The sequence below is a fragment of the Miscanthus floridulus genome, chromosome 19 (assembly GCF_019320115.1).
Source record: "Miscanthus floridulus cultivar M001 chromosome 19, ASM1932011v1, whole genome shotgun sequence".
Lineage (NCBI taxonomy): Eukaryota > Viridiplantae > Streptophyta > Magnoliopsida > Poales > Poaceae > Miscanthus > Miscanthus floridulus.
Genome location: NC_089598.1, coordinates 30,680,605 through 30,696,020, shown reverse-complemented (window position 1 = coordinate 30,696,020; position 15,416 = coordinate 30,680,605). Strand labels below are relative to the sequence as shown.

At 46.8% G+C, this 15,416-nt stretch overlaps 3 protein-coding genes across 5 annotated transcripts; 1 reads left to right on the top strand and 2 right to left on the bottom strand.

The window, feature by feature from the left end:
* Positions 1 to 1,360: 1,360 nt before the first annotated feature.
* On the bottom strand, positions 1,361 to 6,142 carry LOC136527594 (uncharacterized). Of its 2 annotated transcripts, none has more exons than XM_066520377.1 (7): positions 5,809 to 5,941; positions 5,620 to 5,733; positions 5,369 to 5,510; positions 4,083 to 4,178; positions 3,873 to 3,992; positions 3,461 to 3,723; positions 1,361 to 2,151 (listed from the first exon to the last, which is right to left on the bottom strand). In XM_066520377.1, exons 2-7 carry the CDS (start codon positions 5,683 to 5,685, stop codon positions 2,041 to 2,043), a joined length of 798 nt encoding a protein of 265 aa, XP_066376474.1. In that variant the 5' UTR covers positions 5,686 to 5,733; positions 5,809 to 5,941; the 3' UTR covers positions 1,361 to 2,040. The 2 variants fall into 2 exon arrangements, with proteins under 2 accessions (XP_066376474.1, XP_066376473.1); XM_066520376.1 differs by having other exon boundaries at positions 1,363 to 2,151; positions 5,620 to 5,714; positions 5,809 to 6,142.
* Positions 6,143 to 6,422: 280 nt separating this feature from the next.
* On the top strand, positions 6,423 to 8,236 carry LOC136528801 (uncharacterized). 2 transcript variants are annotated; one of them, XM_066521787.1, is made up of 5 exons: positions 6,423 to 6,678; positions 7,164 to 7,341; positions 7,421 to 7,534; positions 7,618 to 7,659; positions 7,740 to 8,236. In XM_066521787.1, exons 2-5 carry the CDS (start codon positions 7,331 to 7,333, stop codon positions 7,921 to 7,923), a joined length of 351 nt encoding a protein of 116 aa, XP_066377884.1. In that variant the 5' UTR covers positions 6,423 to 6,678; positions 7,164 to 7,330; the 3' UTR covers positions 7,924 to 8,236. The 2 variants fall into 2 exon arrangements, with proteins under 2 accessions (XP_066377884.1, XP_066377883.1); XM_066521786.1 differs by having other exon boundaries at positions 6,423 to 7,341.
* A 2,635-nt stretch (positions 8,237 to 10,871) lies between these two features.
* Positions 10,872 to 11,677, bottom strand: LOC136529587 (uncharacterized). The gene has a single exon (XM_066522663.1). It carries the CDS (start codon positions 11,453 to 11,455, stop codon positions 11,117 to 11,119), a length of 339 nt encoding a protein of 112 aa, XP_066378760.1. The 5' UTR covers positions 11,456 to 11,677; the 3' UTR covers positions 10,872 to 11,116.
* Positions 11,678 to 15,416: the final 3,739 nt, after the last annotated feature.

Here is a 15,416-nt window from a genome sequence, read left to right as displayed (position 1 = left end):
TAAAAGAGATTTATCTTTTTAGAAAAGGATCAAACAGCTTTTCCAAACTATTTTAAAACCATTTAAATTTGAAAACTCTCAACTTTATAGATGATTTTAGAAATCTACCTTTTAAAACTATTTTCAATATTTATTTTTTTCGAAATATATTTTGAGAATCCTTTTTAAACCATATTTTGAGAATCAAAAATAGCTTTTATGAGCACATTTAAATACATTTTTTAACTTTTTAGACTCAAGCTTGAATTGGTTTTGAAACATAATTTTTGAAGGCTTATTTTCCAAAGAAAAAAAAAAGAAGAGGACCTGGTTGGGTCGAGTTTTAGAAATTCATTTTTCAAACAATAAAAATAATGCAAAGGCATGAATGTAACAAACAAATCACATTAGCTTTATAAAGTTTTATAAAGCCATGTTTTCTCACTTTATATTAACAATGAAATGAATAAATATTGGAAAATTTAGAAAAGTATTAAATCCTTTATTTTATTTAGTATTTTCTATTCACGACCCAAAACGGAAATTTTGGGGGTGTGACATCCCATTAGACGCATAGTTATTAGAACCGGACTGGAGATTGAACCGGTGAGGGCATCGGTTTGCTGGTTCATTGGTCCAACTGTAAAGAACCGGTTGAACCACTAGTTCGATAGTTTTGGACCAGATGAATTGAACCACCCACAAATACTTCAAAGCAGTGCAATATCATAATAGACAATAGATAATTAGCAACAGCATTGCAATACAAAAATTTCCCAACATCCCTGAATAAATCAATTCATAAAGTTGTCTCAAAGTCAACTCTTTTTATTTATGATATGACATCAAATTAATATCATTAGGTACACCAAAAGACTTATTAAAAATATGATTATTTGGTATCATAAATATTTGTACCTTTTTCTTAAAAACTAGTCAAACATAAAAAAAGTTTGGGTTAAAACAATTCTAGAAATTGAATTATTCAGAGAGAAAAGGAGTATATGTTCATCAGATTCACCCAAATGCACCCTCCTATAATGCGACTGCATTTGGAGCGAAGCCAATTTTGTTGACAAATGTGGTCTGGAGATATACGATCTACTCGTACACACTTTGGTCCAAGTCGGGCACACTGGATGCAGCAGGTTAGCCATCACCCCATTTATCCAATAGTTCAAAAAAACGCTGTGGCCTAGTCAATTTTACCCAAACCCCTAGGCAAACTCCTCCGTCTCTGAGCAAGTCAGCCTTGAAGTGTCCTGCCCGTAGACTGTCTCGTCTCCCATTGCGCTGCATCAAGGTTTGAGAAAACAGCTGCAAGCACTGAAGTGCTGATCCAATGTTTGAGATGATATGAGCTCTCTCGAGCTTGCTTCTGCGTTAGTTAGTTTTCAGTTTTAAGTAGAATATAGTTGTGGGCATGACTGATTGATGTACACACATTGCAACACATATCTGCCAAAATATGCCTAAGATGTGCCTATCAATTTGTTTGCCACACCTTAGGGCACGGTTTGACAAAGGTACCTATGACATGTGAGACATAATGGTAAAAAGTGTGGCCAGTAATAGAGTTGTGATATAGAACCAAAAACCCACCTAATAATATGTGGTGTAGGACGTCCTGCATAAAATCACAAACATAAATACACACTGACACACCTAATAAAAAAAGTATATGATTATATGCACTCAATTACAAAAAAGAAGAAGTTATCAGATAGAACAACAGAGACATGAGAGGTAAAAGTTTCCATGACCAACGAGTTCTGGGCACGAAAAGAACAAAATATTATCAGATCTAGGGGAAATAAAGTATGAGACAGAGAAAACAAAAGAATTAATTTAACTCTGTATAATTTCACGAGTAAGCCACCAGCATAACCCAAATCCTACCACCCACGCCCCAGCTCAGACTAACTTCAGCTATCAAGTAGACTAACCTAAAGTCTAGGTACTAAAGAACGGAAAGAAAAATGGCTTTCTGAGTTTGCAAAAAATGTAGAGAGTTCAGTTGGGAGGTTGCACATTGGAAATGGGCTCCTGTGAGCAGGCAGCTCATGCAGTAATGACACCAGACATCCATGGCACAACGACAGGAGCAGTCGGATGAGAATCTCTGTATGTCTCAGAGTACCGGTCTTTGAAGTTTAATCTAGGGTGGTCAGCCTGAAATACAAACCAATACAGCCGAAATTACTTCTCAGGTGGAACAGGATCCATTCTGATAACATATATATGAATGGAATACCAGGATTTCAATGACTACATTAGATCAAACGTGAAAAAAACATGAAGTTTCATTTGGAAGGAAGAGTCCAAGAACAGCATCTCACTATTAAGTATCTAAAGGGAGTTTATTAAATAAAGAACCTGAATATTCATTCAGATTTCCTCACATGGTCAAAACTTAGAAATACAAAAATATGAATGTTAAGTCATGAAAGAATAAATTCAAGAGAACTAAAGATAGCATTTTATAGTTTCAGACCATCATGTACAAACATTAGATCTCCAACGTGTATAAAAGGGGGAGAGAATCAACTTCTGGGCATGAATATTTTGAACATGAGAGCAGTTTTTGTGCCTGGGTAGATAGCACCCTGGATATCTGGACCATCCATTTCCATCGGCCCGATCAACCTCAGACGGAGAATAAAGTGGCTACTCAAGTGTACACTATTGCAGCATAATTTTTTCACTTTCATATATATGATGGATTCCATTTTTTTTTCCTGGTCAATGTTCCACCTTCTATAGATAGCGCTGGAATGTTCCAGCTGAGGTATCCAATAAATCAGTCATCGCAAAAATTTTGGAGAGCTTCAGAAACCATAATGAAACACATTCCAGTGCATGGTAAGAAATTTTAACCACTGCACGGTAGAAAATTTTCACCATACCAACATGAAAACTTCCATTAAAACGAATCCTAGCAATCGCAAGCAATGGCCTGGATGTCGGGGGTGCCATACAAACAAGTAACTAGATTTTGTGTTATATCAGCAATTCAGCCAAAATGAGCCACCAAGAAACAGATAACCTGAACACGCAACACAAACATGTTTCCACTAACAGTTTGTACAATACCGCGGACATATTGATTTATTAACTAAGCGATGGAACAAGACTGTATTATCAAGTAAAAGAAAAAATAACTCAATGCCAGGCCACCAGAATTGTGTCGGCTGCACTTGCGCTGCCTGCTCTATCCACTGCCCAAAAACCATGATAACCAAGTTAGAGGCCCAGTAGCTACACTTCATGTGTCCTACCGTTGTTAAAAAACCAATACTTGTATCATATATGCAACAAACATAACACAATTTGGAAGTCACTATCCCAGGAAACAGGACAAATTTGGTAATAATGAACTGACATCACCAACTATGCATGAGAGCTGGACTTAAGTCTATTCTCTTATATCAGTTAAGTACTTAAATATACACATTAACACATAGAAGACAACAGAAAATACCTGCTTCAACCAGCATTCTTGATGTTTGTGTTCATATTTGTCTGGCGAGTAGCATCCATACTCAGACGGACAGTAAACCCAGATATTACACTTTAAAGCTCCTGGTCTGGCCCTCTTAGCCTGATCTATACAGGCTTGACAGCAATCTGCGGCACTTTCTTTGTGATGTGTTAAGCCCCATCTAACAGCAGTGCCACCATAATCAGTATGCAGTTCAGTATTGCATTCAGGGGGCAAAGGTGGACCAGGTATTATCTCTTCATCTGCAACATTAACATGAATCAAGAACCATTATTCAATTGTCTGTTATCTCTTGGAGCAATTTAAAATCACGGCACAATTTGGTAACGATTAATGACCCGTAAGACCTAATCAACAATGCTGGCAACATGAACAGTGTAAACGAAATAACCTTCTGGTTCATTCTCAGGCTTGTCATCATGTTCGATATGATATATAGTGGGAGGTATCCAAAGACCAATGTCCTCCAATAGCATTTGCCAGTTAAACTCCAAGGCTCGCTTTAACATCCCTAAATATCGAATCATAGGACATTACAAATGTTAAAAAAATAAACAAGTACAAATATGTCATCATAGTAACTTCAACTAAGCTCACATACTTGATTCTTCACTGGAGAGGCCAACATTTGATAAATTCTTAGTAGATGTACTTCTCATGTACTTAAGCTTCCCAACACGCCATGCTTCTACAGCTTCTGGCGTATATTAGAAAAATGGAAGGAAAAGATTTTATTTAGGTTAGTAAACATATAAAATAAATCATGTCTAACACTACATATATTTAGCCTTGCAATTAATAACTAAGTGGTACATATTTGTACAGATCAAATGCACAACCAGAAAACAATTTTAGATTTTTCTAACGGTCTAACCTATATCCCCATCACTTTCTTTTTAAAGAAAAGGTCTCACCTACAACCCTAAAAGGGAAAGTAAGTGTGAAATTCAGTATGACTATGATAATAGTAAACTTTCCTAAACCATCAGTATCGCTTGGTACTTCCCTGTCATTATTTGTCTAAATACGAGACTAAATCATATCTTACAAGCACCTTTATAAAAAAAACAAAGGAAATCACAGTTTGTCTTGTCCTATTGACTAATAATAGAATGAATGCCAACCAATAAGGTTTCAACAAATCAGACAAAACTTGAAGAAAAAATCCAGTGAGGACAACAAGCCAGATAAAAGAAGCAGCGCGTAAATGGCAAGTCCATGAATAAGTACGCTGGAGTTGTAAGCTGCCAGAACCTGGCTTAATAATTTTTGTACAAGGTTATCATAGAAATGATGGCCCATAGTTCTCAAAAGCATGGATGGGATTTATTGTTTTCGTGTGAAATTACAGGAAAAAGTACTCCCTCCATTCCAAATTATAGGTCGCTTTGTATCTAGCCATACCGTATATTTAGGTGCATAGCAAAAGCTATGTAACTAGAAAAGCCAAAGCTACGTACCTACAAAAGCCAAAATGACCTGTAATTTAGGACCGAGGGAGTAGAAGAGAAAAGAGAAATAAAGAAACATGAAAAGTCCACAAGGACCTATATTCTGCTCTTTATCGAAGAAAGGAAATGGTCGGGTAAAGCTCGTCTCAATGTATCTTTTTCAGATCTAAGAGCTGGTACATAGGCGTGAGCCTAACAAAGCACCAGATTAGTAATGGTCCAACTAGCCAGAAGCAGGTATGTTTATGTACAGTCAACCACAGCAACATGGACACATGATTATACGAACTATAAAGGAGCACGACATTCCAGCCTGAGTACTGAAAACAGCAGAGCAACCATCCAGATGCACCGGGCAATAATTCCAACTTGGTAAGTCAACTAAATACTAAATGACAGCCTCGCAAAAAAAATACTAAATGACAGAAATACAAACCTCGTTGTTCCGTGGTATTAGAATTTCCCCCCAAATCGTGCAGCCTCTGCAAAATCTCAAGCGAAACTTTCTGCTTCAGCTCGAGCGGCAGCCCCCTTCGCCTCTTCTCTTCCCTCGCGAATGCTTTGCGCAGCTTCTTCACCTTCTCGCACCAGACACCAAAACCCAATGTCTCAAAAGCTGTCACCGCTTCAATGGAACACCTGAACAAACTGAATTCCAGACACAAGAGCTCCGTAGAACAGCCATACCGCTTCAATGAGCTCGACGGGCTCAGCCGCGCGGCGAATCCGGATCGACTCCTCCACCCACCTCATCTGCTCCCTGGAATACTTCAGCTCCCCGCCTAAACCCACAGGCACGAACTTAATTGGCAGATTAATTTGATCAGAACAAGCGGATGGACCAACAGTGAGCTGAGGATAGGGAAAACAGCGTACGTCTGGGTGCAAACGCGAAGGAGCCAGGAGCGTAGAGCGCGCGGGCCACGAGCAGCGCGGCGACGAGGTTGCCCACGCAGAGCGCGACGGAGACGCGGCGGCAGGTGCACCACCTCGCCGCGGCGGCCGCGCGGCCACCGAGCCGCAAGCCCCTCACCATGGCGTCACGGGCGGAGCCATCCTAGCACCGCCGGCGGCGCCGCCACGCCCGCGCTAGGGTTGCGCACGCCGGAGTTCGCCTCGGGCGACGAGCTGTAATCACACTGCGGCACGGTAGGTCGGTAGCAGTGCGCGCTCACGAGAGGGATGTGTTCGATGCCTTTTCGTGCGCGTGTCGCCGCAGGCGGCGGTGCATTTTATTTTGGGGTTTTTACCTACGTGCCATTAAAAAAAGATCAAAATACCCTACGTGCCATTGAAATTTGAAAAAGTTGCTCAGTACCCTGATCCGAAGTTTCTTTTACCTGTGTGCCACTTCCGTCAATTTCGCAGTTGATTCTAACGGAGTTGGCTCCCAACTAGACTTGAAATTACTCTTTTGCCCATCACTCTTTCTAGTCAACAGTCAGCCACTCGTTCCATTCATTCTCTGCTTCCCCCGTTCGTGCGCGCACACACACACGCAAACCCTAGGGAGCAACCAGACGGAGCAAGCACACGGGGGGCGCTCGCCGGCAGGCCGTCGGGCGTAGCAGAGGGCAGGGGTGGGACGGCCCGCGCCGGATTGGTGGCCGCGCGGGGGCTCTCGCCGGCCGGGGCGGCGGAGGAAGCAGGGCGTCGGCCTGGCGGCGGAGGAAACAGCCAACGCGGCACTCGAGGAGGTGGGCCGTCGGGCGCTGCTTGCCTTCTACTTCGCGCGGGGAGGCCACGGTAATGTTAGGCTTAATTATTCCCCCTACATCCTCGACCGGTTTTCGCGGCCGACGATCTGGTCCGACCACGAATGCTCCGCGAAACAGCTATTGAGAAATTGCATGTCTGACACAATGTTCCACTTGCCAACTACTACTATTCCTGAATTAACTAGTACCACACACTTGTCTCCTTTTTTAGAATTCCACAGTTGTCTCTTTTGTCATGTGTTCTACCTTCGCAGTTTTATCAGAGCAAAGCGTTGGAGGATGGAGCAAATCATTTTTGCCAATATTCAATAGTTAGGCCACAGATTTTCAGGACACATGTATTTCTATTCAGTTAACCAGTCATCACTGGTAGGCTGTGGCCAGGATTTGTAATCATAGCCAGCTACAATGCACGAGTTTGTTAATCACCCATTTGACCGCTCTTGACTAAAAGCAGAGATAGATGTTTCCCCCTTTGCAATATAACAAATTTATCATCTAACACCTATGCAGTAAATCAGCTACATATGCAGTTCATCTATGACCAGTTCATCTTAACACGTGTGGTAAAGTTGGGGTAAAATGGTTCTGGGATTATTAACTGCAAACTGTACACATCAAAAAGAGGTTAAAGGAGGAGAGTTTCAATTTGGAGATGGATATAACTGCATGCTCACCACATGTTGCAGAGGTTTGTGTGAAGGGGAGCAATGGCTTTAAGCGTGTGGTACACTCATATATATATGACACTAATATTATTGTGCATGCAGGGGCTCACCAAGGAAGAAGAAGAAAAAGAATGAAGCTATCCAAGAATCACCAGATATGAGTATTGTACCTGCTGGTTCTACTTCAGGACCCACTCCGATGTATTTTCCTCCTAGGTAAGTACGTGGATACACAAATTGTTATTTTTTTTTGTTATACTTCAAAACCCACTCCACCTAAATTGCAACTTGTGATGCAGCCAAGGGTGCTCAAATAACTTGAGTTCTGGAAAAACTTCAAAGTAAGTTTATGTACATTATGTTAATTCTTCACATCTTTTGTTCTTTGCTGAATTTATAATTAAGATAAATGCATGTGTAGGTCTGCATGTGGTTCTAGCCAACCTGAGGTACTCTCCATACAATTTCCTTCTAGTGACACTACTCTGCCACCACCTGCTACCTCCAAGCCTACAAAAGAAGAGAAAGGAACCAGCAAAACTAAGTGCAAAGAAGGCAAAGGCCACAGGGATGTCAAAGAAGGAGAAAGAATTGGTGACACCTAATAGTCGTGCAATGTGCACTAGAAGCAAGACTACAGAAAGTCCTACAATGGGCACTAGAAGCAAGAGAAAAATCCTAGACTGAATATCTAGGTATGGAGGCTTATTTTGCTGATTTTGTAAGCTGCATGTGAGCTGCATATACTTTGTTTGAGCCTGAAACTCAAACTGTTATTATGTATTAGAATTGTGGCTTCATTGCTCTTAGAATTGTGGCTTCGTTGATGAAGAACTAATACTCATCTAATTTTGCTTGTGAGCACAACTGTAATGCTCTTTCTGGTATTGTAAATTGTTGGCTATCAGTACCATCTTGGACCATGGCCTTGTTTAGATTGAGAAAAATTTCAACCCGATGAATAGTAGCACTTTCGTCTTATTTGGTAAATATTGTCCAATCGTGGACCAACTAAGTTCAAAAGATTCATCTCGTGATTTCCAACTAAACTGTGCAATTAGTTTTTTTTTTACCTACATTTAATGCTCCATGCAAGTGGCTAAAAATTGATGTGATGGAGAGAGAGTGAAAAAACTTGGAATTTTGGGGTAATCTAAACAAGGCCCATATATGATGTAATGATGATGTGCAAGACTAATGCAATGTAATGTGTCATCTTGAGGCGCCTGAACCATTGTTATGCTTAAATTATGTGTCATCCATGTGCATTGAATGACCAATTAAATGCTTGCCTTGTCTATATAGTAGTAAATGTGTTATACATGTATTTTTATTCTCTTTTTTTGTCAAATATATATATGTACACTTGCTGTTAGATTTGGAATGAATAAATATTCAGTGCAATGGTACCTACGGGAATGCATGAAAATATGGTGCAATGGCATCCAGGGAAACATAGCAAAATTGTACTGTGACTCGGAGGGTAAAATCGTCATTTCTGCATGGAACCTAACAGCCACGTAACTGGGAACCAACGGAATGGCAACTGGGGAAACGAAATTTTCATTTGATGGCACTTGAGGGAGAAGGAAAATTTCAATGGCTTTGAGGGAAGCCCAGAAATTTTGAATGGCACTGAGGGAATTGACTCTTTTATTTTTGGGGCTGGCCGTTTGGGAAGCGGCTTGGAGTCTTGGACGGTAACTTGACCGGGGAGCTGAACCGGTGACGCCACTCGCTGGACGGCTGGACCTTCACCTACTCCAGATCTCCGACTGCCGACAGGTGGGTCGGAGCGGAAGCTGAGCTGCAGGTGCCATGGATCGATCTTCCGATCTTCGTGGCCCGCCCGCACACCGGTTCACAGGTCACTGTTTACGTTCGGTAGGATTAGTCATTGTTTACCGTAAGAATCTGAAGCTGATTGACTCGGTAGAATAGAGCCTGAGATGTTGGAATGTTCCGTCGTAGATTATTTTGGAGTAGTAGTACTATTATTATAGCTGTCTAATGACCAATTAGTCGTTACTGCGTCGGAAAGCCAACTTTTTTATGAGTAGTTGTTGCTGCGTCAGAAGCCATTTTTGTGGGGCTTCGAAATGTGGCAGAAATGCAGTGTTCATTTTGCTCTGCATTTTACTACGTCAGCAGAGGTAAGAAAAAGTAAGGTACTACGTCAGCAGAGGTAAGAAAAAGTAAGGTGTGACTTGCTCCCTCCGTAAAAGAAAAAATGCAATTCTCTCTTCGACAAACAATTTTAAATTTTAACTAAAATTATATAAAACTACTAACATTCATGATAAAAAATAAATATCATTATATTAGGTATGGAATATTTATAATAGATTTATTTAAAGATATAAATGCTAATAATATTTGCAAAACTTTGTCGGTTTGACTGGCAGGAATACTATAGTTGTATTCTTGAGTAGACGCCAGGGAGTATATTCTAGCTAAATCGGTGTCTTGGCATCGAGCGGCAAAGCATGACATCCAAGTGTATCCGTGACAGCACTCGTAGAATTGCATTTCACCTCCACAATGGCCCCGTTCGTTTGGAGAAATTTGAAGGAATCTGGAGAAATTTGTGAGAGGAAATCAGCCATGAACAGTAACTTTCATCCATAAACAGTGCTTTTGGAACTAGCATAAATTTATTTAGATGTAGATGTTGCTAATATTTTTTTTATAAATTTAGCCTAACTTTAAAAGTTTGACCAGCACAGATAATGTAGTGACTCTTTTTATGGGACGGAAGAAAGAGTATTTCTCTTTACACAGGGGGCGTCCTACCCATGTTTTTTTTTTTTGAGTGGAAGCCCTTACCCATGGGTGAACCGTGAAGCTTGAGGAGGAAAAAGTGAACTATTGTACCTTCAACCCGCACCAGTTAGCTCGCGGATCGCATTCCTACTGCCATGGCTTCGGCCTTCGGCCTTTCGCGTGGGCCTGTCCGGTTTCTGGCCCATGTCACTTCTGCTGCTACTACAAGACCAGGCGCCCAGCATTGCCGCCAGCGTTACCACCCCATTTCAGCCCAGCTTGACAGCCGCATTCACCACTGAGCAGATCAAATGAGCATGGCCGCATGGGTGCCTGCTGCCCGGAAGCATTTGCTACTGGAGTTTTTGAGGTGCCAACTGCCTCAGACCGTCTAGTCCGCAAGTGCTCCGGCGGTCCGGCCTCGCCATTCGACAGCGAGATGTATATGCGCGCGCGACGCCGCGACGGATACGCGAAACGCGCTTGCTTAATCATCGGCCCGGTCTCACTGCCGTTGCCGCCTGCCGGAAGGGCGAACAAACCGCCGTGCGTCAGGTGGATTGCCTACTAACCGAGCTGTTCAGTGGCGTACGGCACCTGCGAAAATTAGCTGCAATGCCGACGGCGAGCGGAGTGGACACGCTGGAGACTGGAGACGTTCCCGGTGAACTGTGTGTGGCAGGTTACCGTCGAATGAACAGAGACGGCGAGGGCTCTTTCTCCTCCATTAAGCCAGTACATGAAGCACATAACAGAACTCAAACACCGCAAGTTAACAAAACAGGACACAAATAAGAGGAGCATTGATCACACTGAAACACGAATAAGTTTTAATGTCTCAACATGCGTCTCCAGGTAGAAACACTTTCAGTCAAATTGTCTGCACTGCGGCATTTCCACAAACACATCGCGTGCGCTGCCATGGATCGTGAGGCAGCAACAAGAAAATTAAAGAAGAGGCCACGACCTCACCGCTACACATGCGAGCACACGACCGGAGAACAAAACGCGGAGAAAATTTCTCAATGGAGCCCGCTACTGCTCCTCGGCGGCGGCGGCGGGCGCAGGGTGGGCGGTGAAGATGCGGCGGAGGTGGGACGCGAGGGCGCCGGACGAGTCGTCGTCCGCCTCCCTGCGGAGAGCGTCCTGGAGGTCCCGCATGCGGTGGGAAAGGTCCTCGCGCTCGCGGCGGAGGTCGGCGTTGTCGACGGCGAGGTCGTTCAGGCGGTGCTTCTGGCCCAGGGACCGCAGGCTCATCATGAAGACGCCCGCCATCAGGAACAGCTGCACGAACCCTTCCTTGCGCTTCGCCGCGTTCGCCAGCAGCCCCGGCGGGCGCCGGCCCCCGAAGCCGCTGCCGCTGACGTCCGCCATCTTTGCCTGCGGGGTTGGGCTCAGTCCGGTCTCCGGTGGGCTCTGGGCTCTGGGCTCTTGGGAGGCAGATCCGGTAACTTGCCTCTAGTAAGTGACGCGCTGTTGACTTTTCCGGCATCACAGGCGTTCAAATCGAATCCAATGGCCCTTAGCGATTCAAAGAAAAAAATAAAAGGGATGAGACTATTATGAGAGGGAGGCAGGCGGGCAGAATAGAACCACGGGGGCCCTTGGCGTCGCGGAATCGCGCTCTCCGCCGCCGCGCCACCGGGGGCCTGCAGGAGTGGGAGGTGGGCTGTGTCGGAAATTTGGCCTGGTCTAAATAAAAATTTCAAATAAATTCTAAAAGCATACTCGCACATATATGATATGATGAGTTGTCTCTAACTGTTTTAAACTATTGAGGAGATAAAAAGGAAGAAACATACGTGGCGATGCAATAGGGCGTGAGCGCGACATACACGTGAATGGTCTGGCGATTTCTCTCTTAGACCTTTTCACTCGATATTTTTTGCATGCACATGGAGAAATTTTGCGCTGCCTTATTTTGTTAAGCAATTATTCTCACATTAATGGTGATTGCTCTAATTGCTATAGCGTATAGTCGACTAAGGGCATGTCAATTAACTTAATGTTGTGATTGCGCAGCTAATTACTATCCATACCTACGATGCGTGTATATATCTGGATGAGACGTCGTCCTCAGTGTATTAATGGTGATTGCTCTAATTGCTATAGTCAACTAACGGCAGATCAATCATCTTAATGTTGTGATTGCGCGGCTAATTACACACACGACGTGTATATATATCGGACCAGACGTCGTCTTCAGTACATACAATTTATCTTCTCCTCTTACACTATGTTGCGTTGCCGCCGTTTTCCCAATCTCATCGTTGACGTGTCATCGACGTCGGGAGAGCAGGTCTTCGAAGTCTACGTCTCCTCGTGTCCCTACACGGTGTCGGTGTTTTGGAACCGGGGGTCCCTCAACCAACGAGTGAATTTGTGCTGCGTGCCCCTAATCCCGGATGGTAATGCAAAGAGACACAAAGTTTATACTGGTTCAGGCAATCGAGGCCCTACGTCCAGTCTGAGAGATCGATCTTGTATTCCTTGCACCGGAGTGCTCGTAGTAGGGGGTTACAAGCTAGGTGAGAGAGGGGGCTAGCCCCAGGTCTCGGCGGAGGTAGTGCGGGCTGCTTAAGGCGTTGTTCTCAAGCAGCGTGGAAGCGTGTAGTTCTATTGGGGGGTTCGTCTTTCCGTTCGTTGCCCTCCCCTTTTGGGATGGTACCGGCTACCTGCTTTTATAGCCACAAGGAGGAAGCCAGAAGTACATGAGAAGTTTACTATTTGCTGACGTATTCTGCTCCCCGGAGCAGCACGGCGTCGTGGGAGTTCCCGTCGGTGTCTAGTCGGTATGGTCTCCAGGCCGACGACATGCTGCGCTCCTGTACTTTTGTTGACTTGGTGAAGTGCCGAGACCTGGTGGCTGCTGTGGTCGGTTGTGCCGAGACCTGCTGCGCTGAGGCCTTTGCAGGCGGCAATGCGGGGTCTTGGCGGCCATCGTCGTAGTTGATCTAGGCGGAATAGTACGGAACGTGCGTCTACAGGATATGGTACCCTGTATTGTCAGTAAGGGAATGGTAAAAAGGCGATTTGACCGTTGTCCCGTCGCTCCTGTCGCGGCGCACTGCCGATCGTGGCTTACGTAGTGGGTGCAACTGGGCGCATTGATTGGATGCGACAGCCTGCTAGAGCGACTTTTGAGGCGGAGGCGACGAGGTTGCAGGACGAGCCCGGCCTCGAACGAGGCGGAGCATGGCCAGCTCGCCCGAGGCCCTACCGGGAGTCTCGGGCGAGGCGGAACTCGGTCAGTTCGCTGGTCCCGAGGTCACAGGAACCCAGTTCTGACTCCCCACGTCGTGTTCGTCCTTGGTGCAGGAGTTTAGGCAGCACTGTGGCTGGTAACCCCTGCACAGTCCCGTCGTGGATGGCAGGGCGCCGACGTGCTGGTCATCGTGCGATGACGTCGTAGGGAGCCGGGCTCTGCAGATGCCGAGGCCGAGCCAGCGTGGGGGCTCGGCGGACATGGATCCTCAGGCTGCCGAGCCCCTGAAGCAAACTGCCGAGGCCTCGGAGGGAATTATTGGTCCTGGGTACTGATTCCGAGGCCACAGTATCCCAGACATTGCTCCCCATGCTGCGTTGTTCTCGGAGCAGGAGTCGGCAGCACAGTGAGGCATGGGCACCAACCACGTGCATAGTGGTTGGCACAGTGGCGGGTAACCCCTGCCCAGTCCTGCCTCCTGTCCCGTCGGCCATTCCGCTGTACTGTGTCGAGCATGCGGCCGACGTCAGGGGCAGCAGTTGGCTGAGTTAATGCGACACGACGTTTTGTCAGAGGGATGGGTGAAGGAAGAGGCAGCAGAGTGCTGCCGAGCCCGCCTCGCACGAGACGGAGGGTCGGCGGCCCGGCCGAGGCCTGCGACAGGAGGGGGTCGGCCGAGGCCTTCGGTGGGGGATCGCCCGAGGTCAGCGGTGAGGGGGCCTCGGGCGAGTCGGAGAATCGGCCGAGGCCAGCGGTGTTTAGCTGGTTTCGATTTTTACGAAGTCTACGCAGTCGTTTTTTGGTTCTTGCTTAGGGTACCCCTTCTCATAGGTATCCGACAGTAGCCCCCGAGCCTTGGGGGGAGTGGAGGCACTCCCCCTGAGGTTCTGACGAGAACTGGCTCTTGATAGTTCCTGCCGGGATGGCGTTTTGTACTCGAGGTTTCGGTGGGTGCGCGCGAGCGCACCCGCCGGGTGTAGCCCCCGAGGCCCTGGAGGAGTGATTTCACTTCTCCAGGGGCTTTTTTCTCTTTCGAGTGAGGGGTTTTTATTGTGTTTGCCGGGCCCGTGGGTGCGAGTTCGGAGCGCAGGGTCTCGACGATGCTGCGGAAAGAGCCCCTTAGCCTCCGCCTGGAGCGAGAGGGCCGTCAGGGGTTCCCTCGGCTTTTTGTACGACCCTCGTGCTTCCTTTTCGCTCGGAAGGAGGGGTGGAAGATGCCGTGCTACCCTCGGTGGGCGCGAGCGACGGCATTTCCGGTGAGCTGTTATCGGGTAAGTCCGAGTGGAGGCCCGTACCCCGTTCGCTGGGGGTCGGCTAGCGGTCCGGAGACGCGCTCCAAGAATACCGGCGGGTTTCTCTAGTGGGTGCCGAGGCCGTTCGCTGGGCCTCGGTGGCTCGGTGCCTCCCTACGGTGGGATCCCATTCGGAGACCTCCCTGCCGGTCTCGGACACGACACAGGGCGCGCTCGTACAGGCTTGCCCGTAGTCGTCCCTGACTCTTTTGCCCTGGGGCAGCTGTCGAAACCCCTGGGGGCCCAGCCTTCGAACCCCTGGACCGTAACGGGCTCAGGGTCGCTTGTCTTTATCTTGGGTGCAGGAAGAGCCCCCGAGCCTTCGCACGGAGCGAGAGGGCGGTCAGGGGTCCTCCCGACTTTTTTGTCCGTCTCCCGCACGTCCTTTTCGCTCGGACGGGGGGCTGTTTGCCGAGCCCACTCGTGTGCGAGCCTGAGCCGCTGGGTCTCGGCAAAGTTGCAGGAGGAGCCCCCGAGTCTCTCGCACGGAGCGAGAGAGCGGTCAGAGGTCCCCCTGGCTTTTGGTTCGCCCCTCGCGCGTGAGGGTCTGTCTGCCGAGCCCCCCTCGGGTGCGAGCCTAGGTCGCGGGGTCTCGGCGTCTTTTTGCAGAAGGAGCTCCCTAGCCTCTGCACGGAGCAAGAGGGCCGTCAGGAGTTCTTCTGGCTTTTTGAACGACCCTCGCGCTTCCTTTTCGCTCGGAAGGAGGGTTTGTTTTGCCGAGCCCCCTCGTGTGCGAGCCCAAGTCGCTGGGCCTCGGCAATGTTTTGCAGGAAGAGTCCCTTAGCCCCTGCGCGGAGCAGGAGGGCCGTCAGGGATTCTCCTGACTTTTTATTCGACC

Coding starts and splice junctions, on each gene's coding strand:
- LOC136527594 (XM_066520376.1), bottom strand. CDS start 5,968: ATGGTGAGGGGCTTGCGGCTCGGTGGCCGCGCGGCCGCCGCGGCGAGG. Junction 5,715..5,808: donor CTTCGCGTTTGCACCCAGAC/GTACGCTGTTTT, acceptor CTGTGGGTTTAG/GCGGGGAGCTGAAGTATTCC. Junction 5,511..5,619: donor CCGTCGAGCTCATTGAAGCG/GTATGGCTGTTC, acceptor TGGTGCGAGAAG/GTGAAGAAGCTGCGCAAAGC.
- LOC136528801 (XM_066521787.1), top strand. Junction 7,535..7,617: donor CCGATGTATTTTCCTCCTAG/GTAAGTACGTGG, acceptor CTTGTGATGCAG/CCAAGGGTGCTCAAATAACT. Junction 7,660..7,739: donor AGTTCTGGAAAAACTTCAAA/GTAAGTTTATGT, acceptor ATGCATGTGTAG/GTCTGCATGTGGTTCTAGCC.
- LOC136529587 (XM_066522663.1), bottom strand. CDS start 11,455: ATGGCGGACGTCAGCGGCAGCGGCTTCGGGGGCCGGCGCCCGCCGGGG.